Consider the following 21670-nt stretch of genomic DNA (forward strand, 5'->3'; position numbering starts at 1 on the left):
ACAGAGCATGATGTGAGGCTTGAACTCACAAACAATGAGATCACAACCTGAGACGAAATTAAGAGTTGGATGCTTAACCGACTGAGCCACCCAGGTGTCTCTGACTTTCATATCTTGATCATTGAATGGGAAATACACAGGCAGGCTAGGAACAAGAGTTTTTTCTTTTTGAATAAAATGTAAAGAGAATATTTTAGATGAAGATTTATTTCTAAAGGCTAGAACACTAATGGATAGCCTGTTTATTTCTTCCTCCTGACTTCAAAGTTTCCTTGGTGAAGATTTTAATAAAGTGGATCCTTTGGAGTGAAGATTCCATTAGGTTAGAGACATTATTCTGTTCACTGCTGTTTTCCCAGCACCTAGAAGAGTGCCTGGCACATAGTATGCCTTCTGTAACTATTTGTTGTAAAATGAATAAATGGATCATTCATTATCTTTGGAAATTTTAGATGTGCAGTCATTTTTATTTGATAACAGATTTTTATAAATGTTTATTTTGAGAGAGAGAATCCCAAACAGCCTCCCATGCTATCAGCATAAAGCCTGATGTGGGGATTGATCTCATGAATCGTAAGATCATGACCTGAGCAGAAGTCAAGAGTCAGTCGCTTAACCAACTGAACCACCCTAATACCAGAGATTTTTTGACTGAAAATGACTTTAAAGATTGCCTGCCTGGTCTAGTCTAGTATTTTAAAATTTTTTTTAAGCGTTTTTATTTATTTTTGAGACAGAGACAGAGCATGAACAGGGGAGGGGCAGAGAGAGAGGGAGACACAGAATCCGAAGCAGTTTTCCAGGCTCTGAGCTGTCAGCACAGAGCCCGATGCGGAGCTTGAACTCATGGACTGTGATTCATGACCTGAGCTGAAGTTGGCCGCTTAACTGACAGAGCCACCCCTGCGCCCTAGTCTAGTATTTTAAAAGGAAACTGATTCACAGAGAAATTATGGTGCACAGATATGAGTTTATAAGTATATGTATGTTACATTTCTAGGGACCGATAAACCCAAAAGAGAGAATAATATTTTTGTGCAAATCTTCTCAAAACCATCTTTGCATAAATATGTATTCTTTGTTTCTATATGCCTAATACTGTTTGAGATGTAGTAGGATAATTAAAAAGAGATTAAGATTTAATCCTTATCCTTGAGAAATTATAATTTAGTTAGGGAGATAAAATGAAAGTATATGAAATACCTAGAGCACAATCAAGAACTATAATTGGGTGGGGGCGCCTGGGTGGCTCAGTCCGTTAAGCATCCAACTTAAGCTCAGATCATGATCTCACGGTTTGTGATTTCGGGCCCCATGTCGGGCTCTGTGCTGAAAGCTCAGAGCCTGGAGCCTGTTCTGGATTCTGCCTCCCTTTCTCTCTGCCCTTCCCCCGCTCACACTCCATCTCTGTCTCTCTCAAAAGCAAACATTAAAAAATGTTTTAAAGAACTGTAATTGGGTGGGATTGCATTTATGGATTCAGGAAAGGGAGAAAGTAATGTGACCTACAAGCTCTGTTCCATAAATTTTTAAAAAAATATTTATATGAGAACATAAATGATGTAATTTATCAAATTATCATCTGGCATGAAGCTGAGCAGAGTAGAATTCAAAATGAATTCAAGACAATGGGGTGAACCCAACAAGGTAAATTTAAATAGTATAAATAGCTTAATAATGCTTAATAAGAGGTTAATTATAACAAATATTTATTGAGCTTTTACTATGAAACAGGTGCTATTTTATGGTTTACCTTTGTTATTTCACTTGAGCCTCATATTACTTCATGAAGTTTGTTTTCATTCTCATTTTAAGGTTAGGTAATGTTCCCAAGGTCAAATACATCAGAGGTGATAAATCTATGCTTCAAATTCAGATGTAAACTCTTTATCTACTACTAAATCTTATTGCCTCAATAGCTTTAAAATGGATAAATACGAACTTCTATATTTATATATTTAGTGTGAAGCCCCTTACTAGTTTGAGGTACAAATGAGGTCATTTATCCTTATAATAAAAAAAATATATAAGACCCCAGCAGCTCAATTAACAAGATGTCCAGTCTCTATGTTGGGGCTTTCCTTTTAGTTGCCCGCAGTCTACCTCTGACTAAAGATATTCATTCTGATTCCAGCAGCCAGAAAAGGAAAGGACTGGTGAATCTCCTCAGGAGTTTAAAGGTTCCAATTTCCAGTGGTCACTGCTTGTGTTGCAGCCTTATCTGTGGCTGAGAACTTCCCCTGCATACTTTGATGCAGCGTCTTGTCTGAAGTTGGAATGCTGGTACATGACCCTGCACAGGCCACACTCATCCTCTATACAGGAGGATGATCCCACACTCTCTAGCTGTGTGCTGGACCAAGAGCAATTACAATGGACTTCCAAGTTGACAGTTCTTTGGTTTATATTCAGCTGCTCAGCCATTGTCCCAAACATACCTTCAGCAACAAGAGACAGGTTGAACCTTCAGTGTCAGCCACCTGCTATCTCAGAACTGGGCCTTACTCTACAAACACTTTTCCTCTAGTTTTGAGGCTGGGGTTACCGTCATAGACTGTCCCTTCTGTGGTGAGACCTAGCTTGCTTTTCTTTTTTTTTTTTTTTAGCATTTATTTATTTTTCAGAAGGGGGTTGCTGGGAGAAAGAGACAGAGAGAGAGAGAGAGAGAGAGAGAGAGAGTACCTGAAGTGAGCTCTACACTGCCAGTGTGAAGCCCGGTGCAGGGCTCAAACTCATGAACCATGAGATCATGACCTGAGCCAAAGCTAGATGCTTAACCAACTGAGCCACCCATGTGTCCCTGTGATGGGACCTTTTTTACCATTGGACCTCAAACAAGAGCATCTCGATCCACAAGATCTAAAATAATGTCAAATCTCCAAGGAGAAGAAGCCTTTCCTTTCGGATACCATATGTCTCATGCATTTTTACTTAACTCCTATATACCAGTAGGTTCTACATATGATACCAGTCATATGCTGCTGACTCACAAATGTATATTTTGAGTTGAGAACTTCCACCAAGAACTTCAAATTTGCATGTTTATTTGCCTGCTCTACATCCTTGACTGGATATCTTCCAGACATTTATCCTGAATAGGCTTTTAATTCCCTGCTTCTAGACCTGTTACATCAACAATCATTTCTGTACCTCAAAATATTCAGATACTCAATCTCAAAACCTGAAAGTGACTGGATCCCTTCCTTTCCCTCTTGTTCCATATATAATCCATCAGCAAATCCTGTTGGCTCCATGTTTACAATACATCCTAGTTCTACTATGTCCCACTTTTCTACCTACAAAGATATTGGTTCATGCCACCATCATCTCTTGCTTGGACTGGTCTTCCTGCTTCTATTCCCTTTTTCTAACCTCACAAATCCATTCTCCCCATAGCAGAGTGGTCTTTCATTAATGCAGTGAAATTTTATCTCTCCTCTGCTTAAAATCCTTCAATAGTTTCCTATTAATCTTCGAATAAAATCTAAATTTCTTCATTTTACACCACATTTTCTTTCACTTTCTCTGACTGTAGTCATACTTGCCTCCTCTCACCAAACAACTTTCTATCTCAGGGCTTTTGCATTGCCATTCATACTCTAGACTTTGTCAAAAGTTGGTTCTTTCTCATCTTACAAGTTTGGGCTCAAATTCCATTCATCAGAGAGGTCCTTCTTTTTATTTTTTTTTAATTTATTTTTTTAAACTTACATTCAAGTTAGTTAGCGTATGGTGCAACAATGATTTCAGGAGTAGATTCCTTAATGCCCTTTACCCATTTAGCCCATCCTCCCTCTCACAACCCCTCCAGTAGCCCTCTGTTTGTTCTCCATATTTAAGAGTCTCTTATGTTTTGTTCCCCTCCCTGTTTTTATATTTTTGCAGAGAGGCCCTTCTTAATCTAACAAAACTAAGCCCTACCCAGATATTGTCTATCTTATCACGCTTTACTTTGTAGCACTTATCACACTCTCTACCTTGTTTTTTTTTTTAATTTTTTAAATTTTTAGTTATTTTTGAGAGAGAAACAGAGTACAATCAGAGGAGGGGGAGAGGGAGAGAGAGGGAGACAGAATCAAAATCAGGCTCCAGGCTCCAAGCCATCAGCACAGAGCCTCATGTGGGGCTCAAACTCACGAACTGTGAGATCATGACCTGAGCCGAAGTCGGACACTTAACTGACTGAGCCACCCACGTGCCCCTCTATCTTGGTTTTTAAAAAGTTCTTTAATTCTTTGTCAGTTATCTTTCCCCATTTGAGTTCTATGAAGCTTTGCCTTTTCTTGTCTGTATCTCCAGGGCTAAGCTTCTACTCCATACATCATCTGACTCACTTCAAATAATTGTGAGATGTCTGTTGCATTTCAGAAATAATCTTTGGCATGTTTTTTTGAGTTTATTTATTTTAGAAAGAGAGAGAGAGAGAGAGAGAGAGAGAAAGGGACAGAGGGAGAGGAATACAGAGAATCCCAAGCAGGCTCTGCACTGTCAACAGTGAGCCCAACTCATTCAAACTCATGAATCGTAAGATCATGACATGAGCCAAAATCAAAGAGTTGGACTGCTTAACCGACTTGAGCCACTGAGGCGCTTGGGTTGGCATGTTTTTTAACAACTTAATTTAGTGGTTCTCAATCCTGGCTTCATGTTAGACTCATTTGGGGGACTTTAAAAAAATGGCAACACTTGGGTCCCCATACCACATCCATTAAACCAGTCTCTGGAAGTGGAACCTAGGTACCTTTATCTGAAAAGCTACTTTAATTGATTATTAATCTACAACCATCATGGGATATCTGTGGGTAACTATTATTTCCTCCAGATAAGCTCCTTTGTTATTTCATTGATGTCATTTAGTATGATTCCATTTCAAATGATTTCTCCAAGAAATGTTTCTGGAGAGGCAGAAAATGTTTCTTTGTGGCCCTTACCAAATGATTCATAAAAGTCATTTCAAATTTGGAGTTTATGTGTGGATCACAAAACTTGTTCCCTGACCATGTGAATACTTTCATCCACTTGGGACTGGGTTTCTTTGGGGTTCCAGGAGAACAAATATTACCTGGGAGGTAGTTTGTGTAGATGTGTCAACCTATGAAGCATTGTGGTATTCACTTTCCGTGTGCTCTGATAGTCTCCCAGATATGGGCATGGTGCGCGTTCCATTTAATCGAAGTAACTATCATTTGCTGAAACATTCCTTATTAGAAATGTTTCCCATGACCACTCTGACTAAAATGGTTCCCAACCACTATAATCACTATTGCCTTCCCTTGCTTTATTTCTATTTACGTAACTTTTCACTAATTAACAAGTATATTTTTTATGAGGTATTTTCTCTACTAGAATATAAGCTCGATAAGAGCTGGGATTGTGACTTTTTATTGCTCTAGTAGTGTTCACTAAGTATTTGTTGAAAAAACTAAAGGAATGAATCAACAGTGTTCAGGCAAGGGGGTCCCAAAACTGATTGTGTTTTCTCCCTTTCCTCCCTCTTTTATTCCTATGGAATTTTGCTACACCAGGAAGCATCATCTGGGACAAAGAAATATTAGTGGTACCAGGAACCATTTTGCCCATGATTTAATAGTCTCATTTCCCCCCAATGTAGTTATCATGCATGTTATCCATTTACCTCAGATATTAACTTTAATAGCATATAATCCATAAAAATATTCCCTGTTCACAGCAAAACAATGTCCACTAATTTGTGATATAATTAAGGACCATCAGGAATGTCTGGTATTGCTGAAGGCAAGTGTTTCTGTGGCTTATAGGAAGCTAGTTGAGAGACAGTTCTCATATGCTTCCTATTTGAGGACACTCTGATGGGGACACAGAAATACAGGTATACAGGTAGGCATATAGAAAAACAGAGGCATTTTCTGCCTTCTAGGATTTTATAATCTATTTAGTGATATAAACCATATGTGTATGAAATGTAAGAATGATAATGTGATAAGAGAGATGCAAAATACAAAAATAGATGCAAAATGCAAATTGAATAATATTATCTTAGAATATATATGATATATATGATATATATATTGCTATAAATATATATCATATATATAGTAAAACCTTGGCTCACAACCATAATTCATTCTGGAAACTTGCTTATAATCCAAAGCACTTGTATATCAAAGTGAATTTCCCCTTAAGAAATAATGGAAACTCAGATGATTTATTCCACAACCCAAAAATATTCATATAAAAATGATTACAGTACTGTTATAGAATATAAAATAATAAAGAAAATACAAAATATAAAGAAAAATAAACAAATTAGCTTGCACTTCCCTTTGAAAAACTTCGTGGCTGATGTGAGGGTGTGAGAGGAGGGTTATTGTGTAGGACGACTTTCACTATCACTATCACTAATGGAATCACTGCTATCTATTGGCTCAATGGAATCTTTTCTTTTCGTGCAACTTTAATGAGGAACCTATCCAATTAGACTTGGTTTTGCCTCCTTTTGAGGATTTTGCAGAAATATGACATTGTGTTGACATCACCCACAATCCTGCAGAGAAAGAGAGAGAGAAAGAGAGAAAGAGAGAGACAGAGAGAGAGAAGAACCATTGGCTCAGTTGTGATCATGTGACATTCTATGTCATGTACTTACTACTTGTATTGGAAGACATTGCTCATTTATCCAGTAAAAATTTATTAGAAAGGTTTGTTCATCTTGTGGAACACTCAAAGAACAACTAACTCACAGCCTAAGGTTTTATATATATATATATATATATATATATATATATATAGTTATAATATATATATAACTATATATATAATAGTTGAATTAGACAGTGGACTCGAATTTCTGGGAAATGAGTTTTAACATAGAATGGGAAGGCAATAAAGAAAGTGGATGCAGTCCTTTGGTGCTTTTCTGTTCGCAAGTCCTGAACTCTTTGCCTAACTTTTGATTTTGTTTCTTCTTTATAACATGTAATTTACCCTTTTCTCCTTTGTGGACATGTAAGTTGTAATGCCCAACCAGCTGCCATGAGAAAATATGAGTTGTTACTTTATATCATATGTTGGCTATAAACAGAATGCTAGTCAGACTAGGTGCCTGTTGTTGCTTATTAGCTATATTGGACTCCAGCTGAATACCTTCTGTTTGCCCCTCCAGATTGTCTCTTGATGTTTTTCTATCCTGCTTTGTGTCCTGGAAGGCTGCTGGATAAGAAATGGTTGGGTTCAGCCAGTGGGGAACATAGGAGATGGGCATAAGGGAAAACAGTGAGGTGTGAGTATTTGTTCCCCTGGCTCCCTCTCTCTTGGGTGTGTGCCTCTCACTAGGCAACTCTCTGTGCATAGACAGTTCTTTCTGTTCCCTGGTACCATTAACTTGTACCATCTCCCTCACCTCTTCAGGTTTAGGGTGATAAGATCTCCCTTTTAAAAAAATATTTTTAATGTTTATTTATTTTTGAGAGAGAGAGAGACAGAGACAGAGAGAGACAGAGTATGAGTGAGGGAGGGGCAGAGAGAGAGAGAGGGAGACACAGAATCTGAAGCAGGCTCCAGGCTCTGAGCTGTCAGCCCAGAGCCTGATACGGCCCGACACTTGGTGGCAAGCGTGAGATCATGACCTGAGCTGAATTCAGATGCTTGACTGACTGAGATCTCCCACCTTTTGATTAGCCTTGAGGTATTGTACTATCACTTGGGCTCTCCTTCCATCCTACTCTTACCATTGTAATTAGTCTCTGTTTTAACTGTTCCTCAAAGTATTTGAGATGAGTTTTCTTTCAACTTCCTATTGAGACTCTGACTGATCACCTTGCCAAGCAGGAAGGGAATCAGAGTCTGAAATTTCTAACCCTCTAATCACATAGTTGGCTCCACTGACAACCAGCTGCCATTCCAAAAGTTACCTTATTTATTTTTTTAAGTTCATTTATTTTTTGAGAGAAATAGGGAGTGTGCAAACAGAGGAGGGGAAGAGAGAGGGGGAGAGAGAGGATCCCAAGCAGGCTCTGCACTGCCAGTGTACATGAGTTCATGTGGGGCTTGAACTCACCGACCGTGAGATCATGACCTTGAGCCAAAATCAAGAGTTGAATGCTCAACAGACTAAGCTCCCCAGGTGCCTCATACCTTATTATTATTTTTAAATGTTTATTTATTTATTTTGAGAGAGAGAGCATGTGTGAGCACGGAGGAAGGGCAGAGAGAGAGGAGAAACAGTATCCCAAGCAGGTTCTATACTGTCAGTACAGAGCCCAATGCCAGGCTCAAACTCATGAATTTTGAGCCAAAATCAAGAGTTTGACTGCTTAACTGACTGGGTCATGCAGGCACCCCACCAAAAGTTTACCTTATTAATGTAGAAAAAGACACCATTAAGCTCTCGTCATTTAGGAAATACCATGGGTTTTAGGACGCCTGTGCCAGAAATGGGGAAGGGGACAGAGACGAAATATATATATTTTTTATTATAAATCACAGTATCACAAAAGACCAAAGCCAATGTGTGTGTGTGTGTGTGTGTGTGTGTGTGTGTGTGTGTGTGTGCATGTGTGCTATGAAACTGTATTATACTGTAGGGAAGAGGTAAATATTATCAAGGCAGATGTTAAACCAGGTCATTGGCAATGGAAGAAATCCTTCATCTTCAGGGTGAAACCAGAGGAACAAAATAGATGGAAGGGCTGGAATACTTTTGCAATATTACCTTGACAGTAAGGAATATCCAAGGCTATCAGTCTCCCATCCCATCTATTAGGGATGAGGAATCTGAAATACAGATTAAGAAAGCCTAAAAAAGTAGAGTGTTGTCTCACTTTGGTCATATGTTAAAACAGCAGCCTGAAACTATGCAACTCCATATACTGAAGCAATTGAATTCCTCAGGGAACTTGGGATTGTATTCCAAATTTTGTAGAGCTAAGTAAGCTGAGAAAGTGGCTCAAACCTAAAACATACAGGTTGGTTGGTATGTTTATTTTTTCCCCAGAACAATATCCACAGGAGTTAGGAGATAATTTTACAAAAGTCTATTATTAGGGAAAAAAGACAGTTGTTTAAACAATTTTGAATTTTTATATAATCACCAAAGATGAAAATGAAAAATGAAGTTCTGTTGTCATAGCTCTGTAAAGTCATCATTTTCGAACTGTGTGAAAATCACATGGGACAACTGGAAGAGATGATGTCATCCTTGGATACCTATGTTCTTGACTTAGAGTGCTCTCAGACTGATCAGGGAATCAATAGTTGCCAGGAATTGCTCAAACAAAACTGTAGTGTTTGTAAGCATAAAACAATTTTCTTGGTTTACTTTGACTAACTCTTGCAATGCAATTTGTACATATTAGACTGACAAGATATGTCTGCCGCTGATGCAAATGTCACATTGGCACATTCATCATTGGGTTTCTGTTTTAATGTTGAAGGGGTAGGCAACAGGCTAGTCTAGATTTGAATCACTTAGAATATGGAAAAACCCTAAAAATTGAGATAAATTTCAAAATGATTTGAAAGAAATCTATGATATTTAAGGTCTTACCAACACGTATTAGTGGCTTAAAATTGAACAATTAAATCCTGCTGACCAAATAAAGATTATATCAAATCTGTAAAGGAGAAAAAAATATGTCTAAAATTTGGCATTCTTTCTGGAAACAAAGAAACATCAAGGCTGAGAAACTGTTAATACATTTATCTTCTTAAATAAAAGATAGAAATATATTTTTAAAATTAAAATGAGAGATGCAATCTAAATATCATACTGACTTGCACATTTCCCACAATATTTCAACTATATAACAATGATATGGATAGAATTGTGTGTTTCTATGTTCTAATATATTTCATCCTAGCAGTGTTTATTATAAATTTCTGTAGAACAGATATCATCATTTTTAAACGTTTGAACAAAGAATTGCACCAGAGAGACACTGTTGTTTGTTTTGGACAGTTTTATTCAGATGGTATTAGAGATCTTTAACTTATCTTTTTGAGATACAAATGTTAATATTCAACGTTTCACAGGTTTCTGTCATTTTCCCAAATAATACAAGAAAGAATTCCCTATGTACCTTCTGAAAATGTGCATTTTTTATGCTTAATATACCAGTAAAGAACACTTATCACTCAACAATGAAAAGATAAAAAACCCAATAAAAAATGGACAAAAGATTTTAATTGGCCTTTCTCCAAAAAAGATAAATGTCCAACATGAAAAGCACATGAAAGAACATGAAAAGGTGATCAATGTCATTAGTCATTAGGGAAATGTAAATCAAAGCCATTATGAGATACCATTTCACACCCACTAGTATGGCCATAAAAAAGGGAAAGTAACAAGTGTTGGTGAGGATGTGGAGAAATTGGAACTCTTATACATTGTTGGTGGGAATGTAAAATGGTGCTGCTGCTGTAGAAAACGGTTTGGTAGTTCCTTAGTAAGTTAAACATAGAATTAACATATGAGCTAGCAATTCCTATCTGTATATACAAAAAAATCAAGACTAACCTGTTCAAACAATAACCTGTATGTGAATGCTCATACCAGCTCTATTCACAATAGGCAAAAGGTGGAAATAACCCAAACATCCATCAATAGAAAAATGGATAGACGCATTATGGTATATACATATAATGGAATATTATTTGGCTAAAAGAAAATGAAGTCCTGCTACACGCTACAAAATGGATGAAGCTTGAGAACATACTAAGGGAAAGAAGCCAGATGTAAAAGGTCACATAATGCATGGTTCTGTTTGTACGAAATATTCAGAAGAGGCAAATCCACAGAGACAGAAAGCAAGTTGGTGGTTACCTGGGGCTTGAGGGGTGGGATGGTTAGTAGAAATGGGGAGTAAACAATGGACATGGGTTTTGGTTTGGGGGGTGAAAAATGTTCTGGAATTAGATAGTGGTGATGGTTGCCTAGTACTGTGAATATACTTCAAGACATTTTATTTGTAGCCACTTCAAATGGTTATAATGGTACATTTTATGTTATGTGTATTTTGCCAAACAAAAAAAGAAGAAAACTTATCTACCTAGCCATAGATTCAGGATATTCTTCTTTAAGTCAAATGTGTATTTATTGAACATAATAAATTTGACTGTTTTTCAGAAGAATCTTTCTATAATTGGATAAAATGATGCCCTTTTGATTGAATAACAAATAGCCATTGAGAATGTACATTCATAATGATTTCATGCCAAACTTGTGAATTTTGTGACTAGAATTCTCAGTCTTAAACCCAATGAAATCTCATATGCTCAGACGTAATGCTGTATTTCGAGTGACAGGTATGGAGTAAAGGTAGATCAGAGACAGGTTTTAGAATTAAGTGGATCCATATTCTAGCTTTTCTAACACCAGATGTGGGACTTCAGGCAGGGTACAGTAATCTCCTAACTCTAAGTTTTCTCACTAGTAAAGTGAAAATAATATCTATTTTACAGTAATGTAAGGATTTAATAAGTACATATATGAAACATATTTAGCCCTGGACTCAGCATATAGTAAATGTTCAATATGGGAGTTACTCCTAAGATAGGCTTTTGGTACTTTTTCTAACATAATCCTTTTATAAATTTTGTGAGGTATTCACCTTCAGTGGGAAGGAAGCCCACTCATCCTGCCTCAGCAGGATTCTAATTGGAAGGGTGTCTTTCCATGTGCTAACTAAATTCTCACACAAAGCAGTAATTCTGATTAATGAAGCGGTCATCAGTTAAAGTGGTCACCTCCCTATTTCCACAGTCCTCCTTTGCCTACCTCAGCTCTCTATGTATTCTGGAACCCTTTCTGCAGAAGAAAGCCATCTAGTATTTGGTAAAACCCTAGTGCTAGTTCAACGTGGATCCGTTACAAGAGAAGTAGGACATGTTATAATGGCAAAGAAAAAGAAGGTTATTGTCTATTATAAGCTTATAAAAAAAGCAGGAAGGAAGGAAGAAAAAAGGGAGGGAGAGAGAAGGAGAAGGATAGGGAGAAAGGGAGGGAGAGGGAGACAGAGGATGAGCCACAGAAAGCTGATCTCAGTTCTTTAACCAAGCTCGAATTACTGATTTCAAATTGGTCCAAGGACCCAAACTGGGGGGCAGTGTGGGTCACATTCGCTCTGATAGTCAGCCAATTGCTTAAAAGAAGCTGCCATAAAAACTTAAAGGAAATCATGTCTCTTGCAAAGCAAAAGACAAAGGGTGTGCAAAGGATCATAATTCAAATGGGAAATCCGCCTGATAGTCCCAGCTCAGCACAAGGCTTTCCACATCTCGCTGACATCACTCAGCTGGATGTCAGCTGTACGTAAAGCAGTTTTGCTAAAGGGTGTGAAGAAAACACTTAAGTGTAAAACTTATTCCCTGATCCTCAAGGAGTTTACAACAGCGCTGGAGAGATTAGCTGTGTAACTAACACTCCAGGGCGGTCAATGAAACGTGACAAACGAGTTGGCAGGGGCCTTGAAGGCGAAGGAATTCACAGTTAAGGATCATTTGGGGCTAGGGGCTTGTCAAGGAAGACTTTAAGAGGTGGGATGTAAGCTAGGCGCTAAGTGGCGGGTAGGGTTTTAGGTGGGCGAGAAGGCGTGGCGATGGGAACTGAAGACTCGGGCCGGCACGTCGGGGTAGCGCGCACAGCTTTCTGGCCTAACCCCTTGGGCCACGGCGCGTGCGCAGCCTAACGCTCGCGCCAGGCGCGCGGCCCGCGGAAAGCTGGCCAAGATCCGCGAGCGCGAGACCCCGCGCGCCAAGGCGGGAAAAGTCTCGCGCATGCGCGGCCCGCAGCTTGGGGCTCGCCAGGATGGGGAAGGGGAGGTGGAGTTTCCAAGAGGGAACTTGACCCGTTAGCAGCCGCGGCCATGGCGGCGCGCTCGCCTCCCTCCCCGCTCCCTCCGCCCCCAGCGCGACAGTTGGGTCCCTGGTCCCCACGTGTTGGGCGGGGAGCTGTGGTACACGCAGTGCGCAGCGAGGCCTCGGGTCTTGCGAATGCAGTGCGGGAGGGCGTCGTGGACGAAAACGATATATGCTGGCGGGGCGAAGAAGGGTCAGGGGGCCGGCGAGGGCCAGGGGGGGCAGCTCCGGCTCAGGCTCCCCTCCTCAGCTCGCCCATGGGGTCCAAGCGACTAGAGGGCATCTCGGTAGAGGAGGCGATGGTGACCCGGACGCAGCTGCTGGAGGAAGAGCTGAGCAGCCTAAAGGAGGAGCTGGCCCTGTGTCAGGTATCGAGGTGGCCTCCGGCCTTTCCCCTACACAGCGGGGCCGGGGCCGGTCCGATGGGGAGGCGCGCCCCTCTCCCTCTGCCTTAGGCTGCGTCGCTGCGCGGGTTGGGGACCCACCCATCTCCGTCCGGCGGCGCTGCCTCCCGGTTTCCACACGCAGCCCGGCCCGCTGCTTAGTGCTGGGGGGACGTAGCAGCGCCCCGCTCCCTGACCAGGGGCTCCCGCTCCTCCCCGGACAGGCCGGGCAGGGTTCGCCTCGGCGCCCGGGTTTGGTTTTGTTCACTTGAATGCCACCAAAACGTGTAGTCGCACCCCCCTCACCCCCCAGAAGACCAAGTTCTTGGTTGTGACTGTTAGTGGTACTTGGAGAGGAGTGGAGTGCAGTCCACGAGTTGATACATCGAACAGGAAAGTTTAAACACTTCTATTAAAATAAAATCCATCGGTGAAAGAACCTGTTTTTAATTTTCAAACCCACACTTGTTCTTAAGTCAAGTTAAACTTAAGTTGTAAACACAGACCAGTAATTTTTAGGGAGCCTTGGGGTGGGAACTTTCACACATAATAGATGATGCTTGATGTTTATTAATCAGTTATACTAATTCTGTATCCTTGAAAGAGAAATTTGATTTTCATATCATGTTGCCAGTGAAAAAAGCATTTCCTAAATTGATTCTGTTGAATTACTTGCCTGTTATTTGTAGAGTTATTAAAGATAGCTTGACTGCACTCATGTTCAAAGAGGTTTGATTTTAGTTTAGTTTTGCATCCTTACCACCATCTCTTCTCTGATCTTACCAGAACCTTTAGACAGGGTTGGGAGATATAAATGCTGGGGATTCACTCAACAATAGATGTTTGAGTCACTCTGTCTTCAAGATAGAACTAGTTAGGAACTACTAAAAACCAAGGTAACTATGAACAGTGTCATCAGTTTAGATTAGTAAAAATTCATGATTTTCATTCTCTCTGTTTGTTCCATTGGATTCTTTTGCTCCTTTTGTAGGTCCTTGCTGATGGAGTCAAGGCTGTAAAAACAGGACAGTCTTGTTCAAATTGAATATACATTTGCTTAAACAAGTTAGGGAAATACTATGTGACTGTTTCTTTGTCATTTTCCGATTTTCTGTTCTTTACTGGATAAGGAGCAAAGGAACAAATAAGAGACACCAGTGAATTAAAACATTTTGTCATCTACACACCTCACCTTTGGATAGTTTAAAGATGTTAACCCATGATAAAGGCTTTTGTTACTTTAACAGGTCCTAATCTAAGATGCTATTTGCCCATAACTTCTATACTCTTCCCCCTTCCCTCTCTCTATATGCCATAGTTACAGCTGGCTAAGGAGCTGAAATATTTACTTTTTATAACTGACTTGAGTAAGGAACTCACTCTATTGGAAACAGCCCAATGACCCCCACCCCCAAATCCACTCCCTATTCTTTTTTTTTTAATTTTTATTTTAATGTTTATTTTTGAGAGAGAGAGAGAGACAGAGTGTGAGTGAAGGAGGGACTGAGAGAGAGGGAGCGACAGAATCTGAGGCAGGCTCCAGTTTCTGAGCTGTCAGCATGGAACCCTTTGTGGGTCTCGAACCCACAAACCGCGAGATCATAACCTGAGCTGAAGTCAGAGGTTAACCCACTCAGCCACCCAGGTGCCCCTCCATTCCCTATTCTTTAAAAATGTAGCTTCAAATACGGTGTTGGCCCTTGTGACCTTGGACATATATGGCCTAGGAAGATGATTAAAGTGCTCTAGGCACTGTAGATGCCTAGATGTAAGAATAGAGATGGTCATAATTAGGCTAGAGTGATGGTTCTTGAGATTTTTGTAATATTGTCCCTGTTAGATGATCATAGGCATTCCAGTAATGTGAGATGAGATTGGCAGTATCCCATTCAAAACTGTGGTCAAACCACAGTTTGAAACTTAGGAGAAATAATAATTGAATTCCCAACTGTTTTATAAAAAAGCATTTAAGTAATTAAAATTCACTTTTACACCTTTTGATTTGTTCTACTTCTTTAGTTATAAATCACATTACCCAAGAATATATAGTATTAACCCTGTTTTTCAAACCTTTCAAAAATCGCAACCCAAAATAAGTTCATTTTCACCTTAACCTAGTAAGTGTGCACAACCTATGCATAGCTAGAATTTCAGAAATAATATTTACCCTAATTGTTCACCATGAACACTGATTTTTCTTTTAAATTAACACTTTTTAAGAAAATACTGCTCAGATCTACTGAATTAATTTGACACACTAATGGGTCAAATGTATAGTTTGGGGGAAAAGAGTCCTGCAAGTTAGTCTCTGGTCATAAATAGTGGCTTCATATAGTTGGTTCTTTTTCCACATTTAGCTTATAGGAATTCAATTATATGTACTTGGTAGAGAAAAAGAAAGTTTGAGTGGTTCCATGTGCCACTCCACCCCACTGAATTACTCAGAATAAGCATGTATAAGAAGGCTATCTCAGTTCCAAATGTTTCTCATCCAACTCTATGTGATTATAATATTAAAGGCTTTTTTTATATGGCTTCAGATTAGCAAGCAACATACATATAATGCGTAGCTAAAGAAAACATGATTAACTTCAGTGTGGAGAGAAAAGCTGTCTGTACTGGACTTACTGAGGATAAGACATTAGCTTCCCACTGTAGCTTCTTCCTAATGAAATTTCAAGGGTGCTACAACAATTTTAAGTGCATGACATTTATGCTTTGTCCATTGATTTAGAACCCACCTTTACTATACTCTTAATTTGATTATTTTAAGAATGTGTTCTACTTGTGACAAGAATGTGTTCTATTTGCAGTTCAGTATATTGCAAGTATGTGTATATATACATTTATCAGCACTTGTAGAATACCAGAAGAGAAAAAGCAATGTTATATATGTGTAATGTATATACACACACACATATATATTTGAGTGTGACATATGTATGTATATCTCAAAGCTTATTTCCTTTTTCAGTAGCATCCAAAAATACTCACTAAACCTCTAAATCAATTTAAGGTAAAAAATTATTTAGGGCATTTAAATTATAGATAGATAGATAGATAGATAGATAGATACCTGGCTGGTTCAGTCGGTAGAGCATATGACTCTTAAAAAAATTTTTTTTTGATGTTTTATTTATTTTTGAGAGAGACAGAGACAGAGTGTGAACAGGGGAGGGGCAGAGAGAGGGAGACACAGAATCCGAAACAGGCTCTAGGCTCTGAGCTATCAGCCCAGAGCCCGACGTGGGGCTTGAACTCATAAGCCATGAGATCGTGACCTGAGCCGAAGTTGGCCACTTAAACAACTGAGCCACCCAGGCTCCTCAGAGCATGTGACTCTTTATCTCCAGTTTGTGAGTTCAAGCCCCAGGTTGGATGTAGGCTTTACTAAAAAAAAAAAAAAAAAAAAAAAGAAAGAAAGAAATGAAATATATGTTTATTAATGTAACTTTAATGATGAAACTAAGTTTAATGAAGTATGTGATGTTGGAATTAAGAATATATAACCAGAGAAGTTAGCCAGTTATATTTTTTGTTAGATTTTTAGGTGTTTTGAAAACTTGTCCAGTCATTCATAAAGAAAAAAAAATTTTAAGAACCTAAGGTATAATTAGAATCCTCACCAGTGTTAGTAGTTGTATTTTAGTATGTGACTCTTTTTGTGCAATTATTTTTCACAATTGTAATTTATTTTAAAAAAAAATTTTTTTTTAACGTTTTATTTATTTTTGAGACAGAGAGAGACAGAGCATGAACGGGGGAGGGGCAGAGAGAGAGGGAGACACAGAATCGGAAGCAGGCTCCAGGCTCTGAGCCATCAGCCCAGAGCCCGACGCGGGGCTCGAACTCACGGACTGCGAGATCATGACCTGAGCTGAAGTTGGACGCTTAACCGACTGAGCCACCCAGGCGCCCCACACAATAATAATTTATTGAGAGACTACTTTGTGCCACACTTTGTAATTAGACTTACTTCATTATTTTCCCTGGGTTCTGATAGGCAAATTATTTACTTAAATATAGGAAATAGTTTTCATGTTTGTTGAATTCATTCCTCCAGTAGAATTCATTCCTCTTATTATGTTGCCAGACAGTAAACCTGGTGCTGGGAGAGTACAAAAAAGTACAAAAGTTTTGGATGTCTGTGTCTGTAAAGTTGATACTTATTTCCATGTCAGCTGATAAGTGAAAGTCAAGACCAATACACTACTAAGATAATTTAGATTCAGATCTCCAAGCATTTAGTCAACTCTTTCATAGGCTGAATTTGATAAACTTTATGCGGAGTAGGATTTTTAAATTTAAATTATTTTTAAAAGTTTATTTCTTTGAGTAATCTCTACACCCAATGTGGGGCTCGAACTTACAACTCCAAATCAAGAGTCACATGTACTTCTGCCTGAGCCAGCTGGGTATCCCTAATTTAAATTTTAAATTACTTGATTCTGTGTCAAAGTTATGGAGTAAGAATAAATAATTTATGAGTTTTTAAATGTTTATTTTGAGAGAGAGAGAAAAAAGGTTTGAGTGGGGGAGGGCCAGAGAGAGAAGACAGGATCTTGAAGCAGGCTCTGTGCTGACAGCAGAAAGCCCAGTGCTGGGGTTCACACTAATGAACCACATGATCATGGCCTGAGCTGAAGTCAGACACTTAACCAACTGACCCACCCAGGTGCCCCTTTATTTTTAATTAATTAATTAAACTTTTTGTTTTGTTTTTTGGGAGAGTGCAAGCAGGGGAAGGGCAGAGAGAGGGGGACAGACGATCTGAAGCGGGCTCTGTGCTGACAGGCTGATAGCAGTGAGCCTGATGTGGGGCTTGAACTCACGAACCGTGAGATCATGCCCTGAGCCAAAATCGGACGCTCAGCTAACTGAGCTACCCAGGTGCCCCTTTTTAAAATTATTTAAAAAAAATTTTTTTTTTCAACGTTTATTTATTTTTGGGACAGAGAGAGACACAGCATGAACGGGGGAGGGGCAGAGAGAGAGGGAGACACAGAATCAGAAACAGGCTCCAGGCTCTGAGCCATCAGCCCAGAGCCCGACGCGGGGCTCGAACTCACGGACCGCGAGATTGTGACCTGGCTGAAGTCGGACGCTTAACCGACTGCGCCACCCAGGCGCCCCTAAAATTATTTTAAAAGGACCTATTTATGTGCCCTGAAGAAGGGAAACTATAAAGAGGATATGATTGGCAATAGTTTTCTGTTTTAATAATGTCTGGAATAGTTTGGCAATTAGTTTTGTGTTTTTAGGGGGACGCTTTATTTATTCTTGCATGTGAAAGAGGGTCTTTTTAGTAATTTAAGGTATAAACCACATTGAAGATTATACAGCATTAAATAACTGAAAAACTTGGGGCACCTGTGTGGCTCAGTTGGCTAATTGTCTGACTCAATTTTGGCTCAGGTTATGATCTCATTGTTGGTGAAATCAAGCCCCTCGCATCATGCTGTGTGCTGACAGTGTGGAGCCTGCTTGGGATTCTCTCTCTGTCCTCCTCTCTGTCCCTCCCTTGCTTGCTCTCTCTCTCAAAATAAATAAATAAACATTTAGATAAATAAATAACTGGAAAAGTCACAAAACTAATACGGTAGTCTGACAATCCATTTATAACATTTTATTACTTACAAAAGAACTTGCTTTTTTTTTTTCAAATAAACTATCACTTATACATTTGAATGTTTTTAGGTGACAAAGGGAATCTGAATACCGTTGCTGACCACAAATTAAAAAAAATAATAATAACAACTTTAGAAATTTGTAAATTAGAAAAAAGAAAGAATTTGTTGTTACTTTCTCTTTGGTGCAGATTGAACAGGAGATGTGAAATAACCATTAACTATCAACAATGGGAAAAAGAGAAAAAATGTACAAATTAAGATGTAAAGATTTTTTTTCATCAGATATTTTTTGACTTCTTGCTATATCTCTTCAACTGTGCTAGAGCTAAGTCCTTTGTTATTAAATCATAACTTATTTAAGTGGAAGTAACTCATTTAAGTGGAAGTAACTAAAGAAAACCTACTTTTTTATATTTTTACTTAATAACCTTTCTTTTAAAAAAATTTTTTTTTCAACGTTTATTTATTTTTGAGAGACAGAGAAACACAAAGCATGAGGAGGGGAGGGGCAGAGAGAGAGAGGGAGACACAGAATGCGAAGCAGGCTCCAGGCTCCGAGCTGTCAGCACAGAGCCCGATGTGGGGCTCAAACCCACAAACCATGAGATCATGACCCGAACCGAAGTCAGACACTTAACTGACTGAGCCACCCAGGTGCCCCAATAATAACCTTTCTTAATATTTTAGTTAGAAAAGTTGAGGTGAAAATACATGTAAATCTTCCCTATTTTGTTTTGAAGGGAGCTGTAAGATAAATTTCTAGATAATATTTGTTTAAAGGGATTTTGTTACTTCCTCAGCATACCTTTTAAAACTAGAGATATTAGAGCACATTATGTTGCGTAGTTTATATTTTCTTACCTTCACTACCCTCTAGGCAGGTTACGACATGTGATTTATATAGTGACATTTCTTGTCTTTAACTCAAATCCTCCCTCCCTTCTGTCCCTCCCTCCCTCCTTTCCTCCCTTCCTTCCTTCTTTCCTTTCTTAAGTTTATTTATTTACTTTGAAAGAGGGAGAGAGAGAGAATGGGGGAGAGCAAAGAGACACAGAGAGAGAATCCCAAGCAGTCTCCGTGTTATCAGTGTGAAGCCCCACCAAAGGCTCCATCTTAGGAACCGTGAGATCATGACCTGAGCTGAAATCAGTAGGCGCTTCATTAAGAACTGAGTTACTCAGGTGTCCCAACCCAAATTATTTTAATACCCAAATTCTAAATTCTTGGTTCTAAAGGTATAAAGTAAAGCATGATATATATAGGACTGTTTAGGAAAGGTAGTAGTCTCTTCTACTCAGACTGTCAAAAGTCCTTTAAAACAAGTAAATAAAGTAGATCAAAGACTTGAGCATTAAAAAAGGAAAACAAAAATTTTATAAGAAAGTATAGGTACATAATTTTTTTTAATTTTACAGAGAGTGTGCGTGTGCATGTGCAAATGGGGAAGGGATAGAGAGAGAGAGAATCCCAAGCAGGCTCCATGCACAGCACAGAGCCTAATGTGGGGCTTGATCCCATGACCCTGGGACCATGACCCAAGCTGAATTCAGGAGTAAGTTGCTCAACTAACTGAACCACCCAGGCATCCCATAGGTAGACACATTTCTAATCTCTGAGTAGAGAAGGCTGATTAGAAAAATTGGTACATAAAGTCAATAAGCCATAATAGGAAAGATGGATACATTTGAATATATAAAACTAATAACTTACCCTTTTCTGAAATGCTTCATCATAAATAAATATGCAACAACATACAAGAGAAAAATTATTTGTAACACGTTTGGTAGACATAAGTCTAATTTTAAGATTTCTAGCAATAGTTCATATATTTTGTTGGCAGAACTTAGTCATATACCCATAGGTAAGAGGGGCCTGTCTTTTAATTCTTTTAATTGGGCAACAAAAAGCCAAATGGTTTCTAATAGGAAGGAAAGACACAGACACAAAAATATCTGCCACACAAGTAAACCTAACCAAACAACCAACCAAATACAGTATTATAAAATGAAATGTGTTGTGAAAAAATTTAATCAGGGCAAAGGGTTATCAGAGACTTAAAGGTTTCGGTGGCTACAAATATAGTAGAGAAGATTTCTCTTGAGGTGATATTTAAGCAAAGACCTGAATGAAGTGAGGAAATAATATACATGAAAATCTGATGGATGGTACATGTGCAAAGGCCCTGGTACAAGTAGAGCAAGAAGACTAGTGTGAATGATGAATGAACAGAGTGATAGATGAGGTTGAGGAGGTGTGTATGGGGCCGGAGAATGTGGGGTTTTGTAGCCTTGATACAGAGTTTGGATTATTTTCCTAATCTGATGGGAATGCAGTGGAGATTTTTGAGCTATAAGGAGGCTACGGGAACCATCATAGATGGCTAGGCAAGAGAAGAGGTTGACCTGAACTAGAATGGGATATATTTTGTAGGTAATAGAACTTACTAATGGTTTGGATAGGAAATGTGAGGAAGAGAGCAACCAGAATTGACTTGTAGGTGTTAGGCCTTTGAAGAAATGACTAGATGGTGGTGTCATTTTCTGAGATGCATAGGAGTAGGTTTGTGAAAGAGTAGGAAATCAAAAAGTTTATTTTGGATACGTTAAATCTGAGATACCTATTAGGTATTCAAGTGGAATTATTGAGTAGGCAGTTAGAAATCGGAGTCTGCACCTAGGGGTAGAGGAAATAGCTAAGGCGGGAAATGTGGAAGTCCTTAGTGTAGAGTTGATACATGAAACCATGGAACTATGAGGTCCCCTAGAGCGATGGTTCTTATTTAATCCTGAGTGTACAGAATCACCTGAGGAACTTGTAAAAAATACT

At 39.0% G+C, this 21670-nt stretch overlaps 1 protein-coding gene across 2 annotated transcripts in view; it reads left to right on the forward strand.

Moving 5' to 3' along the window:
* The first annotated feature begins 12766 nt into the window (after positions 1–12766).
* CNTLN (centlein) overlaps positions 12767–21670 on the forward strand; it is a 310623-nt gene continuing 301719 nt past the window's right edge. For both annotated transcript variants that reach the window (XM_045470092.1, XM_045470093.1), the window contains exon 1: positions 12767–13199. In XM_045470092.1, the coding sequence (XP_045326048.1) occupies positions 12840–13199 (360 nt within the window). In that variant the 5' untranslated portion in view covers positions 12767–12839. The remainder of the gene's footprint in view (positions 13200–21670) is intronic.

Source organism: Leopardus geoffroyi, chromosome D4 (assembly GCF_018350155.1).
Source record: "Leopardus geoffroyi isolate Oge1 chromosome D4, O.geoffroyi_Oge1_pat1.0, whole genome shotgun sequence".
Classification (NCBI taxonomy): Eukaryota; Metazoa; Chordata; class Mammalia; order Carnivora; family Felidae; genus Leopardus; species Leopardus geoffroyi.